General features: G+C 42.4%; 1 protein-coding gene across 1 annotated transcript in view; it reads left to right on the top strand.

Annotated features, from left to right (window-relative positions):
• Positions 1-515: 515 nt before the first annotated feature.
• Positions 516-27671, top strand: part of LOC144933074 (transmembrane protein 132C-like) — a 152720-nt gene continuing 125564 nt past the window's right edge. Inside the window, exon 1 of the mRNA XM_078857576.1 lies at positions 516-1007. Coding sequence (XP_078713702.1) covers positions 716-1007 — 292 coding nt within the window. The 5' untranslated portion in view covers positions 516-715. The remainder of the gene's footprint in view (positions 1008-27671) is intronic.

The following is a 27671-nucleotide window of genomic DNA, read 5'->3' on the forward strand; positions in this document are numbered from 1 at the left end:
CAGCGTTTCGGAATATCCCGGCGTGAAATGAAAGCATTGTGATAGTAACGGGGGTGGTGGTGGGGGGGGGGAAACCCCCAACAGCAACCGCAGGGCCGCTTTTATTACATCTCGTCGACTTTAGCGGAGATGCATTGATTGAGAGTTGGAATTCACGGTCAGGTTCAAAATACTAAGTCTGACTGCGGGCTCCGTGTGGCCGGGGCGGGACTAGCGGCGCGCCCGAGGTCAATGCCGGCACCGCTGAGACCGCTGCTATCTCATTGCGCTCTCACGCGCTAGGGAAGAGCAGAGGCGGAGGAGCGACACACACACAACACACGCACAATCTCTGGAACAGCTAAGCCGAGTAGCGCGCACCGACACACATAACGCACACAACTCCGTCACACACGCACACACGCGCAAACTCCTCCGAGTATCAAGTAGCTCATCGCGACTTGTGCCAGCCTAATATCGAGATTTTCGGATTCTTCCATTCCCTCGCATTGCTGCAGAGAAGGGAAGGGAGTGAAGGGAGGGGAGGTGGCAATAGCTCGCCCTGTGCCCACCACGCGAGCGTGGACCCCCACCACCACCCCCCCCCCCAATGTGGGCGTCTGCAAGGACGAACTCGCGCCTCTCTCGCCGCAGCTGCGCTCATCCCGCCGCTAAGCGGACAACGAGAAGTGGCGTGTAGCCGGAGTTGCGCTGCACGAGTGCTGGAACCCCGTGCATGCGAACCCCCTTTCTCCGAAGACGTCCGCTGCGCAAGCCCGCACGTCCGCAGCTCGCGCGGGCTGGATTAGCGGTGGTAGCTGGAGTGGTGGCGGTGGTGGTTGGTGGTGGTGGTTGGTGGTTGGTGGTGGTGATGATGATTCTCGGTACGGTTGTCGGAGGCGGTGGAACGATGCCGCCACGCAGGGAGCTGGGCTGCTACCGCCGCCGCCGCTGCTGCTGCTGCTGCAGTCGCTTTTGTGTCCCAACGACTGCCACGCTGCACGTGCTGCTGCTGATCTTGGCTCGAGGTAAGATTGAAACTTGCGCAGCCAGACAGGCAGGCAGGCATTCACTGCTGTGCCCGGTGTGTGTGGGTGTGTGTGTGTGTGGGTGTTCATCTGTCGGCTGTTGCCGTTGCGATTGCGACGGGCGCGCTGTGTTTTTCTTGTCAAAATGGGGCACTTTGGAGTGCCGCGCGTGAAGGTGCCAGAGCTGTCGAGACGCGTTGCGCATCGTTGAGAAATTTGCAACACAATAAAAGGGCAACTTTGCTACCGCATTCTTTCCCGTAAGCCGTGGAAGGCTTGCATATGAACGAGCACACACCTCTCGGTGGGAGACAGGACGTGCGTGCGTTCTTATTTCCGATGTGTGCTTGTATCAGAAGTTGCCATCCGGGCCACCAGTGTGGTGTCAAGCGTGCGTGTTGCTTATAACAGAAGTGTGCTTGTTTTCGGCTGGAGGTGGTCCAGATTTCGTTGCGAATATTTGAAGAGACTTTTCGTTTGTCGAAATTCGCGACCGACGTCAAAGTGTCCTCTCCGCGGCCAATCGCACGTCGCGATCGTAATCGTCACCAAACAAAAGTGGCACCGCCGGTGGCGTTGAGAACGATGTTACGTGCGTCTTTAATTACGTGCACACGGCATTTTTACATCCCTCTTTCCGCGACCGTGTGTGATGCGTTTGGAACAAAAAGTTGTTGGGGTGTGAGGGGTGGGTGGGCTTTTGTGAATGAGGAGGAGGGGGATGAGAAGAGCTTGGCGCGCACGAGAAAACCACCAATTTGCATCGGCATTCACAGAGGGCATCCGTTAAAGAAGCACCCCCCCCCCTCCGCTTCATTTCGCACCGCACTTTATAAATTATCTCCGCACCAGTCCGAGCGCTTGACCCGAACGCTTTGACGGGGAACAGAAAAATTGTTGCGACAGCCTTTGAATACAAAGTGGGCTTCACTATTTGATGCGCTAACGTTGTGCGCGTGCGAGTGTTTTTTTCCTTCATATTATTGCTGCTCTACCTTTATTTTAATATTGCTGGCAATAGGTGGGGTCCGAGGGGGGGGAGGGTGGGCAAGGGGCACAACAGAAATCAGAAGCAACGCGGCAGATATTTATTGTTATGAGTCTTAAGCCGTTGCTGAGTTGGTACACTCGCTTGCGTGTAATGGGATTCTTTAGAATGTGGTTTATAGATGTTTAATGGTCCGACCTTGCTTCGTGGCTGTAACTTTGGTGCAACGAGGGAATTCGCGAGAACAATGTGTGGCCCAGGATGAAATGGTGTTGCGAAGCAACGACAAATTCAAATTGCACGAAATATTATTAGAGTGTGAATCTAATTAAATGACCTATTGGACAACGTTAGTGCGGATGTGGCCGTTAGCTAGAGCGACCAACACACACATTAAATCTTGCTGCATGTCTTGGCCTGCATTGTTGTTCCTTGTATGGGGTTTTAATATCATTTTATAAACCAACGGGATAATACAGATGAAGTTCTTGCTAAGACTAACATAATCCCATGACCTTCTGTAAGCTCTAGTTGTGCTCTCTGAAATGCATTTACAAATGCTCTGGGCAATTGCATTCTAGTAGGGTAGAGTTGTAACTATTAGTGCAGTTAATGAAATACGTGATTTTATCTACAGTGTGTCATTCTATTACACAGACAATAACCCTTGCAATAAATTTCACTTCACTGGAATGGCAAACCATGTCTGGGTCGTATACAAAATGTAAACCTTAGGCTTAACGTTGAGCTTCTTTTATTTTTCAGATTAAACCGTGTCCATGTTAATGCCCTATGGAAAACAAATACAATTCAGACTCGTGCAGTCTTTAGGTTAACCTTCAAACAAACACCGGCTTAGATGTGCATTCCAATTGTTTGCACAGTTTATTGCAACTGATATGTGCCATATGCTTTTTGAAGTGTACAAAGCTCGAACAGCTGGTGTCTTCTACTTCTTGAGGGACGTCAACGCCGACTCCACACATTGTAAACAACCTGTTCCATGGATTAACAAACACCTGTAGTGTCCGCCCTGAATTTGGTGAAGTTTTCATTTTTTGTTTCTCTCTCATTTCATATCAAGGCTGTGCTGCACGGCTTTGAAACGCCGCGACGTTCAATGGGGCCTCTACCGCTGCTAACGTCAAGCAAATTGACCAGCAGACAAATCGCCACGTGGACTTCTCTTGAAACCACATTTCAGTGAACCGTGTGTCCCAGTTCGAAGCTGTTTACTAAAAAAAAAAATCACCCCGCGAGGCATTAGAGTATCGCACTGCGGGTGAATTGCCTTGCCGTGAAATGTTATTTTTAAGGAATGGTGATGCTGGTGGAATTTGTTTACAAAGGATACTTCATCATCATGTGCTACGCTGGCACTTCCATGTGTGGCTTAAATAGGGGCTTATAAATGTATATGCGGTCTACAATTGTCTCGATATGCAATGAGACGAGTGTGAAATTGGAGGACCGATTAACTCATCGTTCCATCTCACCGGATGAACGTCCTCCTGTCAGACGCGTTCCATTCCTTGGCTCCCACTCCATCGTCATTCTTAACGATCGTCCATCGCTCCCTTTCAGGACGTCACTTGTCACGCCCAAGCCCCACTCACTTTTCTCAACAGTTTGAATGATGCCACTAGCCACGTGTGTGTTCGATTCCATGCACAGTATTCATTCCTCGTGCCGTCTCCTCTAAGCAATTCCAAGCATAGGTCTATGTGTGTCGTCTACCATTGCCCAACACATCTTGTACCGACGATGGCGTTAACGCTGCAGAATTGGTGTCTGGTTGTGCACGTGGCACCATCGCTAAATATCCTTGTAGAAATGAGGCTGCCACCACATCGTTTTTTTACACGCAGAGAGTGCATTAAAATAAAGGTAGAGCAGCAATAATATGAAGGAAAAAAACACTAAAAATTAAACAACATTCCGCGTGTCACACACATACGATTAACCCATAATTGTACCTGCGCAGCACACGCAGGTTTAATACCTAACGGAGTACGTAATTCCCATACAGGATGGGAATTGAACTAAGACATTGAAATAGGAACGGATGGATGAAACACAAACTAGAAGCATCATATTGACTGCGAAGACAAGTCTGTGGAGTTTGGCAGGGCACCGCTGAAATGATGGCCAGAATGGACAGAATGGCAGCCAAAGGAGAGTGTGAGGCCTAAAAAGATGACCACCATGAAGATGAGGTCAGCGCATATCGGAATCAGAATATGTATTTATACCTGGACGAATCCGATGAGCTAGAAAGGTATTTTTCACAAATATCCAGTAGGGGCGGGTCAGATAGTTACAACGAACAATACGAAACACGATAAGAGTGCAACGTATAGGAAAAGTAAGCAAATCGCTAAAAATGGAGTAAAACAAGACTAAACTTTTTTATGTTACCAAGCAAAGCCCACTGAGCTTTGAACTTTTTCAGAAACGACCTGGCCGCAAATGATAGCTCAACGAAGTGGCTTATCATGTGCACATTTATAGCAACCAGATAATCTAAACGCACGTTTCTAAATGTGGAGGGAAAACCCGGAGGACCCGTAGAAAAATCAATCCACGCGACCACGGCGAGATACATGCAAGGGCCAAATATGCAGACGCCAGGGTAGGGGATCTAACCCCCGACCTTCTGCATACCAGGAAAAACCAATGGGCACTGCAAGACTGGGTTGCATGACAACGTAGGCGACGGGGGAATGGCTTTAGTCCAGCAGTAGACCGATTATGGATGATGATCATTGTGCCGACATAGTCAGCGTGTTTTATTATCATTATCGCAGAGTGGAGCCTTGCTTTTAAACGACTAACAGCTTTTCGTGTGGGGACATTGCAGTACAATGCTGTTCGTGTGCGATTACTTTAGACCTCTAACTGTAAACAAACCGGTGGGATTGTATTATCACGTCTTACAGACTATTCAGCAAACACAATCAAACACTCCTTTGTGGATTACCTATGTACAGCAAAGTTATTTTTTATAGTATATCTGAATTACATTGCTTTAATATTAAAACATTTTGAATTTGGAAGTTCTTTAATTCCACTGGTTTAAAATTCTCCGCGGATTGCTTGTATAAATACGAAATTTTACGAGAATAATTGCATAACTGAGATGTCATATTATTCATTTGTTTGCGTGTGTGTTCTTTGCCGATTGTGTCGAATCGAGTTCAGGCCCATCGTACATCTTTGGTTCAGCAGCGGAAATAACCATTATGAGCATCGTGCTGCTCGGCCTCAGTTGGTAGCATTACTCTCTCTATTTATATATCACGATGTTAGAGTGCCTCTGGAGAAATGTTTTAACGCTTTAACTACCATTTCCCAGTCATTTCTATTTACATATTCCTTGGGTCTTTCGGTAAAGCCACGTAGATAAAAAAAAATCCAACTAACAATATCACGACGTTTCGATGGCAACACAAGCAATCATCTTCAGGTGAAAAATAGACGATTGCATGTGTTGCGATCGAAATGTCGTGATATTGTTATTATTTAGATTTTTTTTTCTATCTACGTGGCTTTACCGAAAGACCCAAAGAATATGAATGCCTGCAGTCACGAAAGCTTTAAGTCAGGATTTGTATTTAATTAAAGCAATCAATAGCCTAAAGTCCATTCATCGCTGTAGCCCCACTTCTCTTGCAAAACGTCCACTTTTCTCTCTCGCCGCGTGCCCCCATGAAAGTTAAATTGCTATTTTTTTTCATTTTACTTGTACAAGATTAATAATTTTAGCAGGACGTTGAGGGCAACTGACGTAAGAGCAATATTTAATCATATTAATTGACAGCATTGTTTCATGACAAGGCCAAAAGTCAGAGTCCATTGACAGGCCAATACATTGTACTGTATTGAGCTTCCCATGCACAGAAAGTGATTAGACTTTAACTGATTATATTGAACGATGTCTGGATGTTGCGGTGGAATCGTGCTTAATTTTTTCCGCAATTAATATGCATTAACAATATTGAACATATGCTGCGTTAAATTATGACTGCGGGTATTTGCTATAATTACAATGATCCACTCTATGGCAGAAGAGTGGTCGCATTTTTGTATTGTATTCACCTTGAATGTTGACGTTCATCGACTCCTTGCACGATTCAGAGCGTCTTTGTTTTGCATCTAAAAAGCAAGTAGGTTTGAGCATATATGTATTCATTTTGAACATATGTCGCACTCTATATAGGCAATCGAACGAATCAGAGGTGCGGGTAGATAGACGGCAAACTAAACAACAAAAAGCAGTTCTAAAAAAATAAGTTTTCAATCTGGATTTAAAAGTGCATTGCTCCAGTAGTTTCCTCATATCGTCAGAAGGGATGATGGCTATTGGTTGAGACTAACAACCTCACGAGGGTGGCCGTGAGATGGAGCGATGAAATAAGCTTGAGTGTGAGACCTGTGGCGAGATGGTACCTACCTCACCTGGTATACAGGAGGTCGTAGGTTCGATGCCGACCCTGACAACTGTATGTTTAGACTTTGCATGTTCTCCCCGTGATCGCGTGAATTTTTTTCCAGGTCCTTCGGTTTTTCCCTTCACATTTAAAAATATGCGTTTAGATTTTTCGGCTGCTATATATTTCCACATGACAAGCCACTTCGTTGAGCTATAATTTGTGGCCAGGTCGCTTCTGAAAAAAAGCTATATAGCTCAATGGGCCTTACTTGGTAAAATATAATATTTTATTTTAATCGTTTTTGTTTAGATGGATTGATGCATTGCTTGACCAAGAAGGAATTAATGGTTATTGCTTGAGGAGACCTTCATCCAGCTGTGGATACATCATGACATTCAAAATCTCACATCCATCCTCCATAGTAGCATTACAATGGTTCTGTCAAAGAAGAAAGTGATGCACAAATGCCATATATCATACATCATTTATTTAATAGAAGCAAAATTATTGTGCGGGGAAAACACTTCGCTACATGGGCTGCAAATAAGTGGAATCATTTTTTTCTCCCAAATGTCAGTGAGCATTGACAATCAGGTGTTAGGAGACAGTAATTCAATCAATCGGGCCCCAATAACCTTAAGATTCTCTGGATGTATGGAGATGAAGTGTGTGTACCACAAGTAAATATATCACGATTAAACCCAACCTTTAGGCTCAGCGTTTTCTCAATTTCAACAGCGCAGGATAATTCAGTGGATGCCCTATTTTAAGCAACCAATTACAATCTATAATGCACTGTATATACCACCGGTAAATAATCTACAGTTCAGGATAATGCTTTTTCGTAAACCCCTGTAATTAACGTCGTTGGGAGAGAACGGGGGCAGTTGAGTAGTTCACCAACAGCGCGATGCAGCCCGGCCACGTCTGACATCACTTCCGGCCCTCCCCCCCTGACAACATGGCATGTGGGGATTCTGTCATCCAGCAGTGGATTGAGAAAGTGGGATGTACATTATTAATATATATAATATAGAATGCAGACACATCGCAATATTTAATTCTACATTTGAAGCTTTCGTGACTGCAAGGATTCATACTCTTTTTGGTATTTTCGGTAAAATAAATGAAAACAACTAAATTAAATCACGACGTTTCGGAGGCAACACAAGCTTCCGTCTTCAGGTGGCACCGTTACAGCCAAAATCACTGAGTTGGTGATTGCCTCCGAAACGTCGTGATTTAATTTAGTTGTTTTCATTTATTATATTTTTTACCTACGTGACTTTACCGAAAAAAACAGAGTACATTACAATATATATATAAAAACATGTACATCCGCTTTGTCGATCGATATTATAAACTAATAATATTCGTGTCCGTACATATAAATAAGGAGGAATCATTTTGAAGATTCATTTCAGGGGAGGGGAGATGGAGGAGAAAAGGAAAAGAGGGAGGAGATGGGTTTCACTTAGTGGGAAATTGCAAGCAGCTGCATGGCAACTTTCCATGGGAGACAGAAAGATTTGATATGGTGGGCAACATCAACCTCAATCCACTGCTGGATGAAGGCCGTGTCTGTCAGTCATGGGTGTTGTTTGATCACACGAGTTCACATCCTATTCTATGGTTCTTTAGGTAAAGTCACGTAGATAGAAAAAAATCATTACAATAAAATAATAAAAATGAAAATAAAGTGAATAAAAATAATTATAAAAATATCACGACGTTTCGATCGCAATACAAGCTAATTCTAGATTTGAAGCTTTCGTGACTGCAAGGCATCATATTCTTAGGTTTTTTCGGTAAAGTCACGTAGGTAAAACATCAAAATTAATGAAAATAAAATAAAATAAAAACAAAAATCACGACGTTTCGGAGGCAACACAAGTCTCCGTCATCAGGTGGGACCGACTTTACCTAAAAAAAAAAACCTGATGACGGAGACTTGTGTTGCCTCCGAAACGTCGTGATTTTTGTTTTTATTTTATTTTATTTTCATTAATTTTGATGTTTTACCTACGTGACTTTACCGAAAAAACCTAAGAATATGACGCAATACAAGCGGTCGTCATGAGGAACATCCTACTCACGACTGTGCGAAGCCGTAGATTGAAATCGAAATTAGGTCACCGAGGTTCGTAGTGCAGTGCATGAACCACTCTGCCACCACTCTGCTCATGTGCGTTTATTAAGGTATTAAGTATAGTCTACATTTTGTATTAAGTATAGTCAAATGGTTTTCATTGCTCTGCGTAAGTAAATGCAGGTATCAATCATGCTGTGTTTGTATAAAGGTGTTCACGTCCGAATAATGCAAGCTCTAGATTGCATTTACTGTACTTCCTAGATCTCCATATATTCCATCATGTGTATTCATTTGTTCTACTTGTGATGTGTCAACATTCTAAAAACGTCATGTTTCAGTTTTCATGTATTAGGTATAGCCCTGTGAGCTATTCGGCTCATGAATCGGGTGCAACCGCAACAAACAAAAACATGAACAAGAAACATCTTAAAGTGACTATGCGCAAACAGAAAAATCCAGGAAAAAACAGCAAAGTCTTCCAGAAAAAGCATCGTATATGTGTCAGCACACGCCTGACCTGTACAGTATCTTGTCTTAATTTCAAGGGACATTTTTCATATCTGACAAAATAAACGTCCATCAGTTGAACACGTAGGCTGTTTACGTGACAAACCTTACTAATTGGCTGTGTCAGGTGGTGGCGGGTTTAACGACACATTTCTACTTACGCGATCTAACCCCCCAAAAAACTATATTATAAACGTCCATCAGTTTTTGAGAATATGTAGCGAAGGATACAATGTTTCGGCGCTGAGTCCCACTTTATTTTTGTCCCTTATCCACTCAACCTTTTTGCAAATAAATATTGATCAATCTACTAAAACACTGCAATTCATTCAAATTTTTTTTTTTTAATAAAAACACATTGTTACATATTATGTTTTCCCCATACCGACTGGATGGGTATTATCGAAAATGTCCCAAGCTCCAAAGTATAGTTATAGATGCTATCATCATTCTAAATATGTTTTACTCTCCAATGTGTTTGTGGGCATCAAGAGAAGCTGGTACAGAAAATTGTGGACTTCACCCATTATTTGCCGCAAATGAATCACAACACCGTGCTGATCTCATCGAGGAGCATAAACTATCACGCGGACTCTGGCTAACCGTCGAACAAAGGCAGAGTCACTGCGTCGCACGCTTTCAGGTGCACTTCTAATGCGCACGGTTGGCTACGTACGGTGTGAAAGAAGTTCAACAAACATCCGTATGGGATTGGAGTGTTCCCTACTCACACGCGTGGGTTTCATTCCACGTGTAAACACTCATTGTCTGATAACACCTTAATATATAGAGGACTACAGAGCTTTGTTGTTTGGGGGGGAGGGGGGGTGCCAGCTCACCACGTGGCTGCCTTTCCCGCTCGTCTGTAGTTCCTGACACCTCTGAGTTGTCTTCTTGGTTCTTTCGGTAAAGTCATGTAGAAGGGAAATAATAAAATAATAAAAATAAAACATAATAAAATAATTCTCACGACGTTTCGGATGGCTGCTTGCGTTGTGGCCGAAACGTCGTGAGAATTATTTTATTATGTTTTATTTTTATTATTTTATTATTTCCCTTCTACGTGACTTTACTGAAAGAACCAAGAAGATGAATCCCTGCAGTCACAAAAGCTTTAAATCGAAACCTCTGAGTTGGTTTCTGTCTTCTCTAGTGAGCGAATACTGTGCACATTACAAGTTCAGAATCTGACTCTAAGTTCAGAATCAGAATATTCATTTATGCCGGAGGAATCCGATTAACTGTGAAGCTATTTTTTCACAATGTCAGGTTTAAATTATTGTCATGACTCGAAGGCTCTAGAAGTTGTCTTCTATTCTACAACAGTATCAGTTATCTTAAACTTACTTTTTATCTATAGATATAAATCATGCATAATACTGACTCGCGTGGAGCAGACGTGCGGTGGTTAGTGCACTGCACTACAAACCCGATTATCTGAGTTTGATTCCCACTCATGGCAATGTGTAGTGGTAATATCCCTTTACCAACCCTTGCTGGCCAGCATGGTGAAGTATGGTAAAACAACTGCCATGGACGTCACAGCACAGAAAAGCCTTTATTCAGGAGTGGATTACTAAAGGGCTCTCAAAATTATTATTTTCTTAAATCTCTATCCACCGAGCACCATAAATGGATACACCACATTATAGATTTGAAGCTTTCGTGACTGTAAGTATTCATATTCTTAGGTTTTTTCGGTAAAGTCACGTAGGTAAAAAAATTAAAATTAATAAAAGTAAAATAAAAATAAAATAAAAATCACGACGTTTCGGAGGCAACACAAGCTTCCGTCTTCAGGTGGAACCGTCACAGCACGCTTGCTGTGACGGTTCCACGCTTGCTGTGACGGTTCCACCTGAAGACGGAAGCTTGTGTTGCCTCCGAAACGTCGTGATTTTTATTTTATTTTACTTTCATTAATTTAGATTTTTTTACCTACGTGACTTTACTGAAAAAACCTAAGAATATGGATACACCACAGTTAAATCAGCAATGACGTTTTGCTAGAGTGGAAGAGTAGGCAAAAAACTCCCTCTATACATTCCTCTGGTGGAGGCCCTTCTCCAGCAGCTGTATGAGCAACACAATTCAGGGTTGCATCTTTACCTTTTATAATGATAGGAAGATGAACTTTAACACCAGGTTTAATTAGGGTGGATCATTAAAAAAAATAACATTAGAGGCACTTGAATTAGGCATTACAGCAGTGAATTCCTTAAGAGCGATGCTGCAATCAATATGGCGAGCTGTGAGAAACCTCAAAAGCTTAGCTTATTGATTACGGATTTAATAAGTCAGATATTACTCAAAGACAAAAAAAGCGTAACTTGCAATCTTCATTGCGACTGGTTTAAGTGTGAAACATACAAATTAGATTTCACATTATTGTACGTCTTTATATTCACGGAGAGGCTGTAATGGTGTTAATAAGTTGGATAGCATGGGAAACACGAAAAGATTAATAGAGCCACCGTGTAATCATTGTTGTGTACAGTTGAAACTGACAAATCCAAGTAACATTCACATTAGCATGTAGGTTTATCAGAGGAAGACTGTAAACACCTTAATTTAATTTTAAAATACATATTAAGTCGATACATTATCATGTGTGTTGCAAAACTATCATGGATCACCATTTCTGTTAATCAAGTGGAATGTAATGCTAACCAATAGTGTTTCTTCACACAGTACAGTAATGTTTTTGGACAGAACAGCAATATTACTTATGTATTGTTCACATTATAAATAAACATTAGGATGAATTAATAACGGCTTTGAAAATTCTACATTTGCGTTAAAACATTGCAGACGTATCATATATTTCGTCTTAACGAGTTAGCATCTCGAATTACTGTGGATTTAATGGTAAAAAAATGGGGAGTCATAAAATAAGACGATGATTTTCTCAGACAATGTAGTCTTTGTGCAATGAAACTCAATACAAATTGAGTAAAAGAAACAAACTTTTTATTCTCTTAAAATATTCGGATTGAGCAATTATTTAGCATGCTTCAGTAAACAATTGGCTACACACATAATGCATGCTGTACATACGTATTTATGCATACCAGACTAAATTAAAGCTTAGTTTGATTGTGATTTCCAACCTTTCTGGACCTGCTGCAGACCAGAATATTTTTTCTGGAGCATCGTTTTTCAAATCAATCTAAAATAGCGGTAAAATGTACATTTGAATACCAAATGTATGCACTTACTTCTTTGCGAACAATCGAAATGGATAGCACAACGAGGAGTAAAAATATGTTTACAAATTATATATGCTGATGCTGCATTGGCAGCGGTGCACAAGCACAATTAATTTAAAAAAACTCACATTCATCAAGAACACCTTAACCTTAAAATAATGAAATATATAATAGGCGACGTATTGGATAATGGCCCTTCTTCATAGCACATACAACGCCACCTATTATATACAGTATATATTTGTTTAAGACAGTGTTATTGACGAATGTGTTGATTTTTTTTTATATTCTTAGGTTTTTCGGTAAAGTCACGTAGGTGAAAAAATCAAAATTAACAAAAGTTAAATAAAATAAAAATCACGACGTTTCGGAGGCAAAACAAGCTTCCGTCTTCAGGTGGAACCGTCACAGCACGACAGCTGTATCAAGTAAATGAGGCTTGTGTTGCCTCCGAAACGTCGTGATTTTTATTTTATTTTACTTTTGTTAATTTAGATTTTTTTACCTACGTGACTTTACCGAAAAACCTAAGAATATGAATCCTTGCAGTCACGAAAGCTTCAAATCTAGAATAGTTTTTTTTTTACTTTTTGGGGATGGGTGGGTAAGGGGTGGGGAATACGATCCGTCGTGAATTAAAACAAATTGGAGCATCTGCAGCAGTTCTGCGGACCACCCCGTGGCCGGTCGCCCACTTACTTCCTTTAAGTCTGTAACGATTTGCCCCATTGCAATTTAATGAATTGTCAAGATTCAGCAATTGTCATTCAATTCAGGAATCCTTATATTTGCTTTTAATACATGTGGCAGTGAATGCAGCCGCTTCTCGTGGCAGCAGAGGTCACGTGAAACCATTACAAGCAATGCATACGAATAGAAAAATATAAATTCGTACGCACATAATTCGACGCATGCAGAACTCCATAATGTTTGGGGGCCTATACGTAACTTACCCTCCAATTTTGACAGAGTAAAATGTCTTTTCTCGATCCAAAATGCTAAGTTACCTGACGTCGGAGAATTTTATATAAACACGGTACTCTATTTAATGTTAACAGATAGGGGTTGCATTAACTAGTGCCTTTCATTTTGACTCATATATTCCTTTGAAAAATAGTACTCCCAGAAGGCCATGCGGCTGATGGGTTGCGTAATAAATACTTCTATTTCATGTGGCGAGACATATATACGAAGGAGACGTATCGTCCGCTTATTTTTTTTTATCACTTCGAAGCACCGCACTCAAAATTGGACTTTTAGGAGAGAAAAAAAGACCGCAGATAAAAAAAAATTGGAAAATCATTTGTAAAACCAGAGAAAGTTCTTCAATGGGAATCTTTCAAAGACGTTTTTTATCTGAAAGACAAACGAACTAGCGTAATTTAGGCAGCACACATTACCGAAAGCCCACTTTGAGGGCCACGTGACTCCTTCACTGCACACGTGTCAGCTCTTGTTCTGTTACCAGAACTCAAGTTGTGCATAAAAAATACACATACGACAAACACATTGCCCCCAAAAGTTATGCGTAATTCAAATATATGTTGTGTTGATTTGCGTGGCACACAGTTTATTTTTTTGCATAGCATGTGTGTATCCTACCCATCGGATGTTTCATTCAAGACTGGAGAATTGAGTTGTTGTACGGTGCTCGCGTCTTGGTGAAATCTGCTTCAAATTATTTTTTTGCAGGAGACCGGGCCAGATTAACGCGTGCAGAAAGTCCTTCGGTAAAGTCTGGCATAACTGAAGGGAATGTTCAACGCTTTAAAACGCATACTGAGCCTTTGTAAATGTTGCATTAGTTCAGGTCAATTTGTTATTCAAGACAAGTTCACCATATAGTAGATGAATGAGTGTGCCTGAAGAGACATGCCCATACATTATCCGCCCTCCCTCCTATTTCTCTCCCTAATACACAAGAGGAATTTCATTGCAAGAATACACCCAGCGACGCTTCCATTCTGCACAGCATTGTTTGAATACCGCTACTCTATAATTTGTTTTGTCTGAAAGTCGTAATTACAACACGAGTGGGTTTACATTGCTTGCATTTGCAACTCGATTGTTTCTTTTTTTCCCCACTGTGATTATACTCAAGTATGGATGGCTTCACTATTCTGGAAAATCGCCCGATGATGCTGGATGTAATTACCAGCGAAACGTCGTACTCCTCAAATTGTAAATGTTGTTCATTTACTCTCCAACACACCTGTGGGCTGAAGTAATAACTATTTGGCGTTTTGTTAACGTGACAAATCCCTTACGAGTTGGCTGTGTCGGGTGGTGGAGGGTTACGACACATTTATATTTACGCGATCTAACCCAAAAAACCTTAATCATGAATATTATTGGTCGCGAAAGCCTGCTACGTGTTAAACTAAATACATACATAGTTGTACACGTTCACTACCATTGCCTTCGTGACCCACGTCCCCGATATAAAATATAACTGTGCCATCTTTCAGAATTTTTGGAAGTCGTAAATACAATGAGTGATTTAAATTAATGGCATTTATAATTCCATTGTTTATTCCTGTGATTATAGTCGAGAAAGAATTGTAATACTTACTCACGTTCTTATGAGCACATTAATGAGTTGTGTCTCCGATATAAAATACAATCACCGTTCTTAAATTAATGGATTCTGGTATGATAAGTGGCTCGGCAAAACTAAAATCCAATATTGTATGAAGTGGGTTGCTGCACCTTAAAGGTTTTGAGTCTTGAAGGTAGAAGGGGGAAATAATTAACACTACCACAATTTATGCTTTGATAGATTTATGGATCTTGCGTACTGCATATTTTTTTACAAAAAGCCATAACCCATTTGCTCACAACACAGAGCCCTTCTTTTATTTACATTTGTGGTGAGGAATTCTGCAGATCCTTAAATCAATGGTTAAGAGGTGGCTGGCTGGGCCCGGGGGTCAAGAGAGCCAGTTCCACCGAGATCCTGGGTTCGAATCTTGGCAATACAGCCATCATTGCAATAAGCCTCTCAAGTTTCGTGAGCGGATGGTCCTCAGCCCAGCCACCGATGGCTGCATACAAATTATTCCGCGTTGTTTTATTCCACACTTCATTCCAGCTCCGAGACGTACGCGTCTTCGTTTGATTGACATGTGTGATTACCTCTCTTTGGATGGCATTTAAACAAAAACTGTTTTGAGAGATATTTAAAAGCCCCAACACATTTTGCCTGGCTTTCGAACGACTCGGAACTTGGCTCTGCGTCTCAGTCACCGGCCATTTGCGTCCATGAAATATTGTGCGTGTTATAACGTACATCATTATTATTATTATCATCAGATACAAAAAGTGTGACCCGAGTGTGGATAAAAGAGGCCTATTGCAGGAACTTTAGAAGTCGTTCTGTGACATCTTCTTAGACCCCCCCCCCCGACACAGGATGATGCATTGCCAGCTGCAGGGTCCTGAATGGGAGGATTACTACATATCGTGACGTGACGCTGATCGCACAATTGTTACGCAATTGGGGTGAAGTGGAACACATCCTTGTGGATACCATCAGCAGGGACTCTTCGCAAAAAAAAATTTGAATTTTGAATCAACGTAGATAATAAGATACATTTGGTGCACGACTTCTGGTAAATGTGAAAGATTTACAGATAATAGCATTAATGTATCCCTTTTTGGAGGCCACTTCCTTACGGCTGTGGATAAATACAGATAATAAAGATGCATTTTACACAGGATTTCTCTGGTCGATGAGCATTGTGGATAATGATTAATTTAGTGCTGCTGGTCAGACGGGTGACTTATCCGCAAACAAAACACGGATATCAGCATGAATTTGCTTCACAATTTCTCTTTTCCATAACAAAAAAATCACCTGGGGGGCATTGGCATTGCGGTGTCATTGCACATTTGCCAGTTATTACCTATTGGTTAATACTACAGGTATATTAACCCAAAAAATATATATATGCTCCATCTGCTTCACAGTGGATGTACAAGATCCTGCGAAATCATTCAAAAACAAGAGCGGGTCGTGTGCGCTTACATCGTAATCGAAATGTTGACAAAAAAAAAGACTCGAATTAGCTAATGGGCACAGGCACAAAGCAACATCAGCCCCCGACTGTGAAAACTGCTTGCAGATGATGCTCGTCTTGACAACATAGAGCCTTAGCGATAGGCACACGCAATACCAAATGTGCCTCGTAATTTTGATTTGATAATTATAATCAGAGCATTTAGGGGATGCAGATACTAACGTTGCGGGTGCGTAAGCACAGTCCTAGAAAGCGTAAAGTGCTTAACCAGCCGAAGGTTGAACTGATAGTATATACGTTGTTGTTGCTTTGCGATTGGAGGTCAATATAAATAGGTCTTTAGTACATTTTTATTTAAAGCTTTCGTGACTGCAGGGATTCATATTCTTGGTTCTTTCGGTAAAGTCACATAGAAGGGAAATAATAAAATAGTAAAAATATTAAACAATACAATTCTCACGACGTTTCGACTGCAACACAAGCAATCATCATTAGGTGCAGTCAAAACGTCGTGAGAATTTTATTGTTTAATATTTTTATTATTTTATTATTTCCCTTCTACGTGACTTTACCGAAAGAACCAAGAATAGGTCTTCACTACTATACTCTTTGGTTCTTTTGGGGTTTTTCACATTTTTCCTCGATCACCAATCGCACTGAACCACAGAGCTCTCTATCCAACGGGCGAAGGGATGATAACCATTATTTAGGAGGGAATAAGTACACGACACGCTGAGCTGAATTTCACGCAAGGGATTGCAGCAAAGCGAGGGGTGGCTCGCGCAGAGAGCGTCCCCCCCTGTTATAGCGTTTTATACCGCGGGACAGAAAATAATCTGAGTCGCTTCATTACCCACCTGTGCAACGGGGAGAATGGGTTAAAGCGTGCGTTTAGACTCTCCTCACGTCCCATCTTTTTGCTACTTTAAGTGTCCACCGTGAATGTCAATGCATAAACCTAATGCCCTATTTGTGATACGGGACGCGAGCGAATCGGTACGCGGTATAATGTATAAAATAAAAAGTTGTCCGCCGTGTCTTGTCAGTCCGTATTCCGCTGTTGTTTGTTGTTTTGTTTATTTTGCGCCTCCTAAAATAAGGTTACGTGGATTACGACGGTTGTCATGTTGTCAATGGCAACGTCCGAGCGCTTTATTTATTCATTCACAACTGTACTGGAAACGTGGTGCAACTCGCCCGCTCCGCCCAGCAGGCAGTCGACACATCGTTATACCGACTTAGCTTGCTTGCCGTGTGTTTATGCAGCGCGCCAGCGCGACCCGAATTTGATGTCAGGTCGCAGCCGAAGCCAGTGACGAGTCGTATTTTTAACCGGTCTCGTGTGTTTCTCCCACCCAACCAGCCACCAGCGTGGTGAGGTATGGCCCAATAGCGCCCATGACTGACATTGCGTGGGGAGGGCCTTTATCCAGATGTGTATCTGATAAAGGGCTGTGAATGAACATTTAAAAAATATATATATTTGTAATTAATGAGGGCTATTTCCAAAAAAACACTTTTCTTTTCTACCTTTCAAGGCCACTGTTATCGACGAATGTGTTGAATTTGTAATGTGTGTTTGTGCCTGGATACCAACTCAGCAGCAGTAGCAGCACAACATGACTTACTTGTATTGTGATCATATATTGGGAGCGTGGTAATAAATAGTCGACGGCATAACGATTCCGTGTACTCAACACCCAACACACACAACGCTCAGTTTGACTTCTGCTGCATCGTAAATAGAACGTTCCACCTCGCAGAAGTCTTAATTGATCAATTGCTTGTTTGAACAAGATAGATTTGTCGCTTACACCCTTCTCCCAGCGCTAAAACCCCCCAATTTCACTCCACATCCTGCTAGCATCTCATAAACCAATTTAACTAAATAATTTAGCAAGCAGCACAATGTTCAGCCAATTCTTTTGCGCGTTAAATGCCTCCAAAATTGTTTCCATGGCTCGCGTAATCAACAAATGCACTCCTCGGATTAAGCAGGCAGAAAATGCTGCACAGAGATTCATATTAAAGTGCGATGAGGCCATCAAGGTCACCTATCGCTGTATAATGCGGTATTTGCTTATGAGAGTTTACTATTGTGGGGGGCGGGGGGGGGCATGGGAAAGTGATGAGCCCAGTTTTCTGGAATTGCAGAAAATTCAGTATTTCACATTGGAGACCAGCTGAGATGAACAATATCCACTATTATTTGGGGCGAATTGAAGCAGTAGGGGGAATGCTGGACTCTGGGGAGAGCATACATATTAGCCTGTGAATGGTGAGGGGGGTGCCCTACAGAACGGTAATAAGGTAGGGGCCATTTCAGCAGGTTTATCACATTGTACCAATTGTTTCTGTTACCTCGACAAAAATACACCGCTATCTCGAGTCAAAACACCCCCAAAACATCGAGATGAAGAGTACAATTCCTTCAAATATTTCTTCACTGACGTGAACTGTTAAATACAACAATTGACTGAATATTGTTATATAACTTCGGAAAAGGTATTTGTGCATTTTTGTGAGGGTTGCATATCCTGATTTAATAATAATTTATAAAATATGGTATTCGCACCATTTGAATCGTGCAACGCTTTCACGAAGGCGCTCTTTCATAGACGTATTCTGCAGCAGTTTCACGGTCGGGGGTGATGCTGCTGTTTTTAATTCCAAACGTTAAATTTGAAGGTGATTTTTTAATTGTTGGATCAAGACACGGGCAGACAATGGCCTATTTGGGATCTTCAAAACATCTACTGTTAAATGGACGGCTTATTTTTTTACGGTCATTTTACTGCAGTAATAACCAGGGCAGGCTGCCTGGTTTTAACCACGAACCGCTGCAAACAGTGTCAAAAATCACTTCTGCTGGGTCATGTCACCCTCCCCAAATTTTGAGCGTGTTTCACCACACAGTGTTTAGTAAACTAGACATCCTTGAGGTTTTTATTTTTTTTATTAAAACCTTTTCCCTGGACAATACTCTTGGCATGGAACATCTCATTTGCAAGTGTGTCCAGGGTGCCAAGGGATAACATACAAAGCAAGCACGTAATGACGCAAATACAGCACAACCTTTTTCATCTGCTACTTATACAGCACATATACATTCATAAAACGAACATCAGACCGCGGTCAAACGCATACGTGGGAAAATAATTAAGTGTGCACAGAACCGGTCCATACTGATTGCTCGTGTGGAGTCAAGAGTTAGACCCTGGCAGCATTCGTGGGGAAGCGCCATCGACGTTGGGAAAAACATTTGGGGAAAACAATGTGGCCACTCGAGTTTTTTTTAATCGGTGATGTGAACGCATCAGAATCCTTCGGCGATTGGGTAAAAAAAAAAACAGGCAATTTCGCATTATCGATATGAAGGAAGACGGAGATGTTACTGCAAGTGGCTCTTTTGCAATGCATCTCGAAGCAATCAGCAGTGAAACTCTTGAGATGGTGGTGCTCGACAAGGGTAACTGTAGCAACCCTGCTGCTTGTATGCATAATGGCAGTGGATTACGCTGAGATGATGTGACGCGCATTGTAAGCTGACAGTGACAAAGGCGCATGCTATTCAATTCATTAAGGCAGTGCACAAATCGATCCATGCTGTTCTGCTCTGCTGCCGTGAGCTTGTCATTTCATCTGTGCTGTGCGCACGTGCCTCGGCGCAGAATGCGCGCAGGGCTTTGCATGCTCAGCGAATATGACGCGGGGAATGGACAGCATGGCTTGGCGTTAAGTAATTTGTAACAAAAAAAAGTTACCGCAATATTTGGAACTTTTATAACGAATATAAGACCTACAAGAGCAACCCGTTCTCCAGCAGGATACATACGAGGGCTGAACGTCAATACATTTCACGAATGCAATATCCCGTGAAGGGGTAAATTGGGATGCCGCAGTGGTGTTAGTGGCTGTGCACCGGACTTGTAATGCAGAGTTGGCCGGTTTGTTCTTCCAGCACGGCATTTGAAACGATACGTTTGCTAAATCCCCACTCCCCACCCCCTGTCCTCATGGCAGTAAAAATCCAGAGCTACGCCAAAATATCAGCTCCAACCCAGGTCCCTATTAACAATAAATTTCAGCCGGCGTAATAACACTCTTAAATATAAAGTGTAAGCACTTGGTCTGTTCGCGTAATGATTTCAACACAACTGTGACACAATTGAGTTATGTCGCTTATCCAGCATGTCATGTGATGCACCTCAAAATAATTTCTGCTTCGGGCTCCCAGTCGGCTGGTGCTGCCACCATTGTCTACTGGTTGCCTTGTGTATGTCTGTGGCTAGGTGGTAATTCCACGAGCATTGTTCTATGTGCGGTCCACCGATTCCACACCGAAGCACTGCATTTTTACATGCGACACCCTGCCTGGCACCGTAGTTTTCATAAAACATCAACGCCTGCAAATAGCATATGTCATACGAGATCGAGAAATAATTGTTAACCTTTACTTTCTTTATTACGTCAATTTGAGTACTCTTCTGTATTCAATGAGAATATTGAGCTCCACCTTACATGTTAGAATGCTTTTATTTCGAGCAAAAGAAGCCATCGAGGATAGTTGCGTTTACATTTGCCGTGAACAAATTTTCAGCCATAATCGATCGCCGCTGGATGAAGGCCTTTCCAAGGCAGTCATAATCTCGCATCTATCTTGCACGTGCGAAGGAGCTAATTTCATTGCTCCATCTCCGCGGAGGATAACCTCTCGGATCCGTTTCCTCTCTCAACGTGTCTTGGCAATGCGCCCTGTCCAAGCCCACTTGAAATTTTCTCAGTCGATACGGATGTCTCTAACCTGCACCTGCCCTCTAATCCATACGTTACTAATTCTGTCTCGAGGTGCCATTCCAAGCAAGCGCCTCTCCACGCTTTTCAAACACTATTTAGCTTTGCTTTCACTTTTTTTGCCAATTTTACATATTTTTGATCCAGACGCCCATAACAGGCAATAAAATCTAATTTTTCTTTAGGCACATTGGGATGTTACACGATTAAATTTGGCTTACTCCAAAAGTACTCCAACGACCAGCTGTTGTCTGTCTCTTTAGTTCTTAACTTTGATCCTGATCAACCTTCAAACTATGCACCTTGTCAAATCATGTCCTTCAAACAAATATCTGCAATTGTTTGGCAAACATGTAACATAGTGCAGACTTTGTTTTGTTTTGCTCATTTATCTTGAGCCACACTTTGTATTCCTCTTGAAATAAGTCATCCTATAATTTCCTGCAGTTTTTTTCGTCTTGGTTGGTATAATTATGAGGCATCAACAAATCTAGAATGGTTATTTTTCTTATTCTCCATTTACATTCGGGATTTTATTTTTCCCCAAATCCATTTCTTTTTTACTTCTTCCAATGTCTCCGTGAATAACTTGGTTGAAAGCAAAGTCATCTGTCTCCATGTCTAATACTTTATTCCTTTGTGGTTCATTCTTCATGCAACCTTAGTCTGAAGGCGTTCCACTTCTGAAAATGTATTTTCTGTTATTCCTACATTTATTTTATTTAGGCTTCTCTCTGCAAAAAACTTGGGTGACTGCATCAGTGTCTGCATTTCGTAGTCCACAAAGGCTTGGCATAATGGCGTTTGATATTCATTTGTCTTTTCTCAGAATCTGATTGATAGCATGTACGCAGTATTAATAATTCAGTGCTGTAACTTAGAATTCCGGGGAATAAAACACAATTGAGACCTCTGAAGTGAGCAACATTTTGTTAAAATATCTGAAATTATAGAAAACAAAACAAGGGGAAACACATGTGTGCTCTATTTACTTCCTTTTGCATGTCAAGGCACTGCTCGATGAAGGCATGATGGTGTTCTTTCACCATACTTCACCAGCATAGTCAATAAAGGTTAGTGATGGTGGGGGGCATAGGTGTGGGAGCATTAAAGTATGGTACAATGAATTATTATTTTTTTCTGTACAGCCCCCTTAACTGCCCACAAGATAATCTACATTGCTACACTGTGGGCAGTTACCCCTTTAAAAACTGTGGAAGGTGCAGCCCTACAATTTATGCTTCATGCCACTGCAGGTAAAATATGGCCGTCGCTCAAGTACTCTAAGAGTCCCTCTGGGGGGCATGGTTTTTATGCCAACTCTTTCAGGCTGACCAAAAGTCTCTGAAGAAGTGGGAGGAACACCGCACATGTTATGCAGGAGGTTGGGGTTTCAATCCTGACCCTGACGCCTGCATATTTGGAGTTTGCATGTTCTCCCCGTGGTCGTGTGGAATTTTTTTTTCTCCGGGTCCTCCGGTTTTTCGCTCCACATTTAGAAATATGCATTGAGATTATTTCGATCATTTTGGTGCTATACATGTCCACATGATGGCTCACTTTGTTGAGCTATCATTTGCAGCCAGGAGACTTCTCACAAATAAGTTAATACCTCAGTGGGCTTTGCCTGGTAGGATGGAGATGGTTTAGGTTAATTTGTATCCGTTTGGGTGATTTGTTCGCCTCTCTCTCTTGTACTTTGCACTACTGTCATGTGTTTGTACTGTTTGTTGTTGTAACGTTCTTACCCGCCCCTACTGCACATCTGTGAGAAAGAGCTTTATAGTTCATCGGATCCCTCCAGTATGAATAAATATCCTGATTCTGATTCTCATTGCCGATGGACAAACTGTGGTCTACTCATTTTGTCGTGAACCTGGGGGGGGGGGGTCTTGCTACTTCCCGGGGTTCCTCAGCCTTTTCTCAGTTTTTTGTCTAGTACCACCACTAACCGTAATATCAGTGCATAAATTAGGACCCCCGCTTGTCTATATGGACTTTAGAAAGGAAACTCCTGTCGTCTCTTACACGTAAAATGCTCCACAAGAAGTTGGTCAAACATAGCAATTTTTCTGAGGTTGTTTGAAGCACAGCCCAACACATAAAGCTGCACTTGGATAAGAAGCATTATATTTGTCTTCTCAGATTATTCTAGATGAAAAGAAACAGTTTTGTAAGAATGAAATTGTCTCTCCACCACCATATTTTTGTAATAATGCCGTCTTTTTAACCACAATTAAAACAGATGTGACACCACCTCCTAACCTATGCTCTGTAGTCATCTGCTTGAATAAGCTCAGCGCAATAATCAGCTGTGCTACATCTTATTCTTGACACTAAAAAAAAAGTGCAACTGTCATAGCTTATTCGAGAAGAGTGTGTGTGAAAAATGCATATGGATTACATTTCATACAACGCGTCAGTTTCCAGTAGTGTATCAATGATTCACATCGTGTGTGCAGAAGCAATAAAATGTTGACTTAATATTAATAGCAGGGCGTGGAGTTATTTTCTAGGATATTCTTAGCCGTCTTGAAAAATCTATGTTGTGTAAAGCAAGGGCAGGAAGCTGTCCAAATCCGACTGTGCCAGACTATCTTGGGCTTGATTCACACGCTGATAGTGGGGCCATTGTCAGCATGCTGGATGAAAGGTCACATCCAACAGCAAGTTTTCGCACAAGTTTTGAATCTAGTCGGGCTGGAGTCATGATAAGAGTACTGACAGTTGCAACAACAACAAAAAGTCGGAACTTCACCTTGGTGACAAGAAAGACTAGAAATATATCTTTCGTTTGCTTAAATCAGTTAGTTAACTCTCTAAAAGTTGCTGATGAAATACATAGGCCGTGACTGAATAATTGTTTCTTACGCAGGTCTGGTGAAAATAATACCGTTGTTTACACTGTTTAATCAGCCAAAGAGTAAACGTGACAGCATATTAAGTGCCGCATAATCTATTTTTTTTAAAAGGCCCTTGCGATTATTTATTTCACACGCACACAGTTGCGTGCCTGTGAAATATTAAATGAATACTAACCTGTGCCGCGTGTGGCCTTGGTCGTTGCACAAAGCGCCGTCAAATGAAAGCTAAAGCGGCAGACGTGGTGCGGTGTTGGTGGTTACATAAGGCACTCCCTGGAGTAGAGGGCACGGGATAAGTCTAAGACTTGAAGATTCTGCACTGCAAACAGACAATATACATATTTCTGGCGAGTATTCATAAGCTGCTTTTTTTTTGCTCCATTGTTTTCTCAAAAAATATATCGCTCATATCAAATCTAGCACAGACACACATGGCAAGATGTTAGCCCTGCCAATGTTCACATTGATATTCCCACTTCAGTTACTATCCCCCCCCCCACCCTCTTATGGATACTGCCTCCGCTTATTACTCAACTAGCTCTACTACCCGGCTTCGCCCGAGACTTGGATTCTTGTCTTGGATTAATACACGGCCGACGCGGAGGGTGGGGGGGATGCGTGACGTCAGCAGGCACACTGCGTGACGCTGCCGCATGCGGGTGACATCACAGATGTGACGTCACCGCTCACTTGCCGTGCACAATATATCCATTATTGCGCCCCCCCCTCCCCCCACATACAAAAGTCTATTTTTATACTTTTTGCATTGTGTACAGTCTGGAAGCTACCCACATGCCAAATTTCAAGTTTGTTGCATGTTGGGAAGTATGCTAAACATTTCGAACACACACATATTCACAAATTTTCCTTATATATATAGACCCAACCTACTCATCCGGCAACCCTATCCGCTACCCAGGTAGGTCCCGCCCTTTCCCCCTCCTCATCATGAATTTAGCATGAAACGGGAACATTTTAACAGAAACAAAATCCCAATTTTCTCAATTGCTCTGGGTATTCGTCACAGCCTCTGAAACCAGGGCTGCACCTGCCAAACCCAGGACATTCGGTAGCTTTACTCTTACATGTCATCCGATTACACTTCCCATCACCTATCATAGCTCCTTTGGATCCCTTTGTCTCTTGTGCTCTCCATCTTGTCCGGATACATTTCCTGTCATACGAGTAGACAGCTGGGCAGCTGGGAATATGACTACAAGCAAGGAGATTGCAGCCATCAGTCTGAAGCTTCCCACCATCGCGATGGGCTTACAACGCCCAACCCATCTAGGACGCTAGCGGCTAAAGGGTAACTGGGGTGGACGAATGTATACAGAGCTCAATGTCTAATCCCATCTAGAAACGACCACATCCAGACACCTCCGCACATACGCATGCAATTCAGCATATTTTTGTTTTCCCCAAATGGCGGGTGGGTGACATGTGTGTAATCCCACGCACACACACAGACATGAGCTTGCAAATACAAATGTAACTCTTAACACACACACACACAAACCCATGTCACGTTTTCCCGACCCTGAGCTTTGAAAATGCGAATTCACAAGCCTGTATTCCGGCAGGTGTGAGGAATGCTGTGGTGGTTCTCGGATCGGATTTGAAATTGAACTGTATAAATTCCTGTCCACCACATTCCCAGCAACTTCACACTCTCCTCCCCGCTATAGTTCTGCGTCTGCTTTAGCTCATTGTGATGGCGGGAAATTTCAGCACAACCGGCACTATCCCCTTTGCTCAAATTGAAAACGTCTCACTGGTTAAGCAAAAGGCCAACCCGTTCACCAAATTATCACGAGCTTCTCCCATCATGTAATTCTTCCATCTCGTCTGAACACATTCTTCTCCGTTTTATGACTGCATCTATATTCAACCTTACATCCCCGGCCCTTCTAGTTCTTGTAACTATACCTCCCGCACACCACGATCTCACTTGTCCATCTCATCTCACTGCATCCCCTACGTCTTAGGTCGCGCTACACCTCTTCGCCTTGCCTCCATCCTTCAGCCTCTCCTCTTACAACATCTTTTAACTCCCGTCCACATTGCTCTCCTCTCCCCTCCCACCACACGCTACTCCTGGCCGACATTTCCCTCCGAGCTCTTAATGCGTTTCACACTTAGCTTCTTGCCACTGCATCTTCGTAGTCTGTCATTTAACGCTCGCGACTCAATTTTTCTCTCGTATCCCTCGTCTTTGCCGAATTCACGTCTTCCCTTGTTCTTACGAATCTCGCCGTCCTCTGCTCAGTGAATACACACAATCCATTGCCCGGATGAGGGCCTTCCCACACTCTGGAGGTCGTTTGGGGTTACGTGATCATACCTCACCACACTGGTCATTGTGCGTTTTGTTATGGCGGGAGCATAGAGAGTACAGTACTCTGTAACAATGGATTTCGCTGCCCTCCCCATATCCCAACAGCCTATGACGATCGGCCGTGCACGATGGTCACCGATCTAAGCACTATACCCAGGCTCAAACTTGCTTAGCTGCCGGAGATTTGACAAGATCGTGTGCATTCTGCGCGGTTTAGTTAAAGGCTTTTTAATTGCACAATTTCAACAACGGTGATCATTTTCAGCCCTCTGGTCAATTCACTGCTGGGTGAAGGCTTCACAAAGGGGTGTTGGTCAGTGGGAGTTTATTTAAATGCTGGTTTGGTTAATAGGGGCGCACAGGATAACTTTTGATTTCACCCCGCCACTGATTTTAGCCATGGCCGGGAATCATATTAGGGTTTCTGGGTTTATAGCCGACTATGCGAATCACTGTGCAACTATTCCACCCGCAATTGTGCTGGAGACATTTTTTTTAAATTAAATTCTGGTTGGATACCAAATGTGGGCGAGATCCAACGGTTATGGCACAACCATTTGATGAATGATCACAATTCGGAATAAATTATCCATTGCATTTGTATTAAATTTCCATTTGTCCTGTATTTTTCTTGTACAGCTTCATTTGCTGAAGTATACAAAATGTAACATTTTTGCATAGAATTTGCATCCATCCATATTTAGTCAATTCTTACATCTACAATTCAATACATGTATCACGCGGATCTTCATATCAGTGCAGTACTACATACCGTTTTTCATTACGTATTTGGTAATCAGCTAGATAGCAAATAAATATTATTCCGTGCAACCAGTACTTATGTGCAACCCGAAATCTCAGCCAAAGGCGGCAATGCAAATATAAAAATGAAATGGGTAGAAAGACGTAGGTGGATAATGAATCCCTGAGTCTCGCGGAGTTTGGAGTGTGATGGATGAGGCCAAACGCTCTGTGTGGCGGCTTGGCAAATAAACACAATTCGCGTGGCGAGATGAGGAGAGGTGACGAACACAAGAGGAGGTCGAGAGGTGGAATAAATGTGAGGTTTCAAAAGAGCACCGACCGAAAACCAGGAGTAGATGCAAAAAAGAGCAAATTACAGCTTGCAGTGTGTCTTACATCATAAAACGTGAAGGCGCTATATATTAACGACAAGGGGGGCGGGAGGGTTGGGTAAGAAGTGGCCAGGTTCAAAGAGAAAACGCTTTCCCCCGAAGTAGACGAATCATTTTCGACGGTGCAGGTGCTAAAGAGAGCAGAAGCCCAGGGATTGCCCCCACCCCCTCTCCCCCCACCATGGGACTGGAGCTTCATTCTGGGCCTGCAGACGAGATCCAAGTGTGCCGACCTCGGAGCTCTTGTTGGAACGTTGGGGGCATCGGCAGCAGCACCCAAATGT

Source organism: Lampetra fluviatilis, chromosome 6 (genome assembly GCF_964198595.1).
Source record: "Lampetra fluviatilis chromosome 6, kcLamFluv1.1, whole genome shotgun sequence".
Classification (NCBI taxonomy): domain Eukaryota; kingdom Metazoa; phylum Chordata; class Hyperoartia; order Petromyzontiformes; family Petromyzontidae; genus Lampetra; species Lampetra fluviatilis.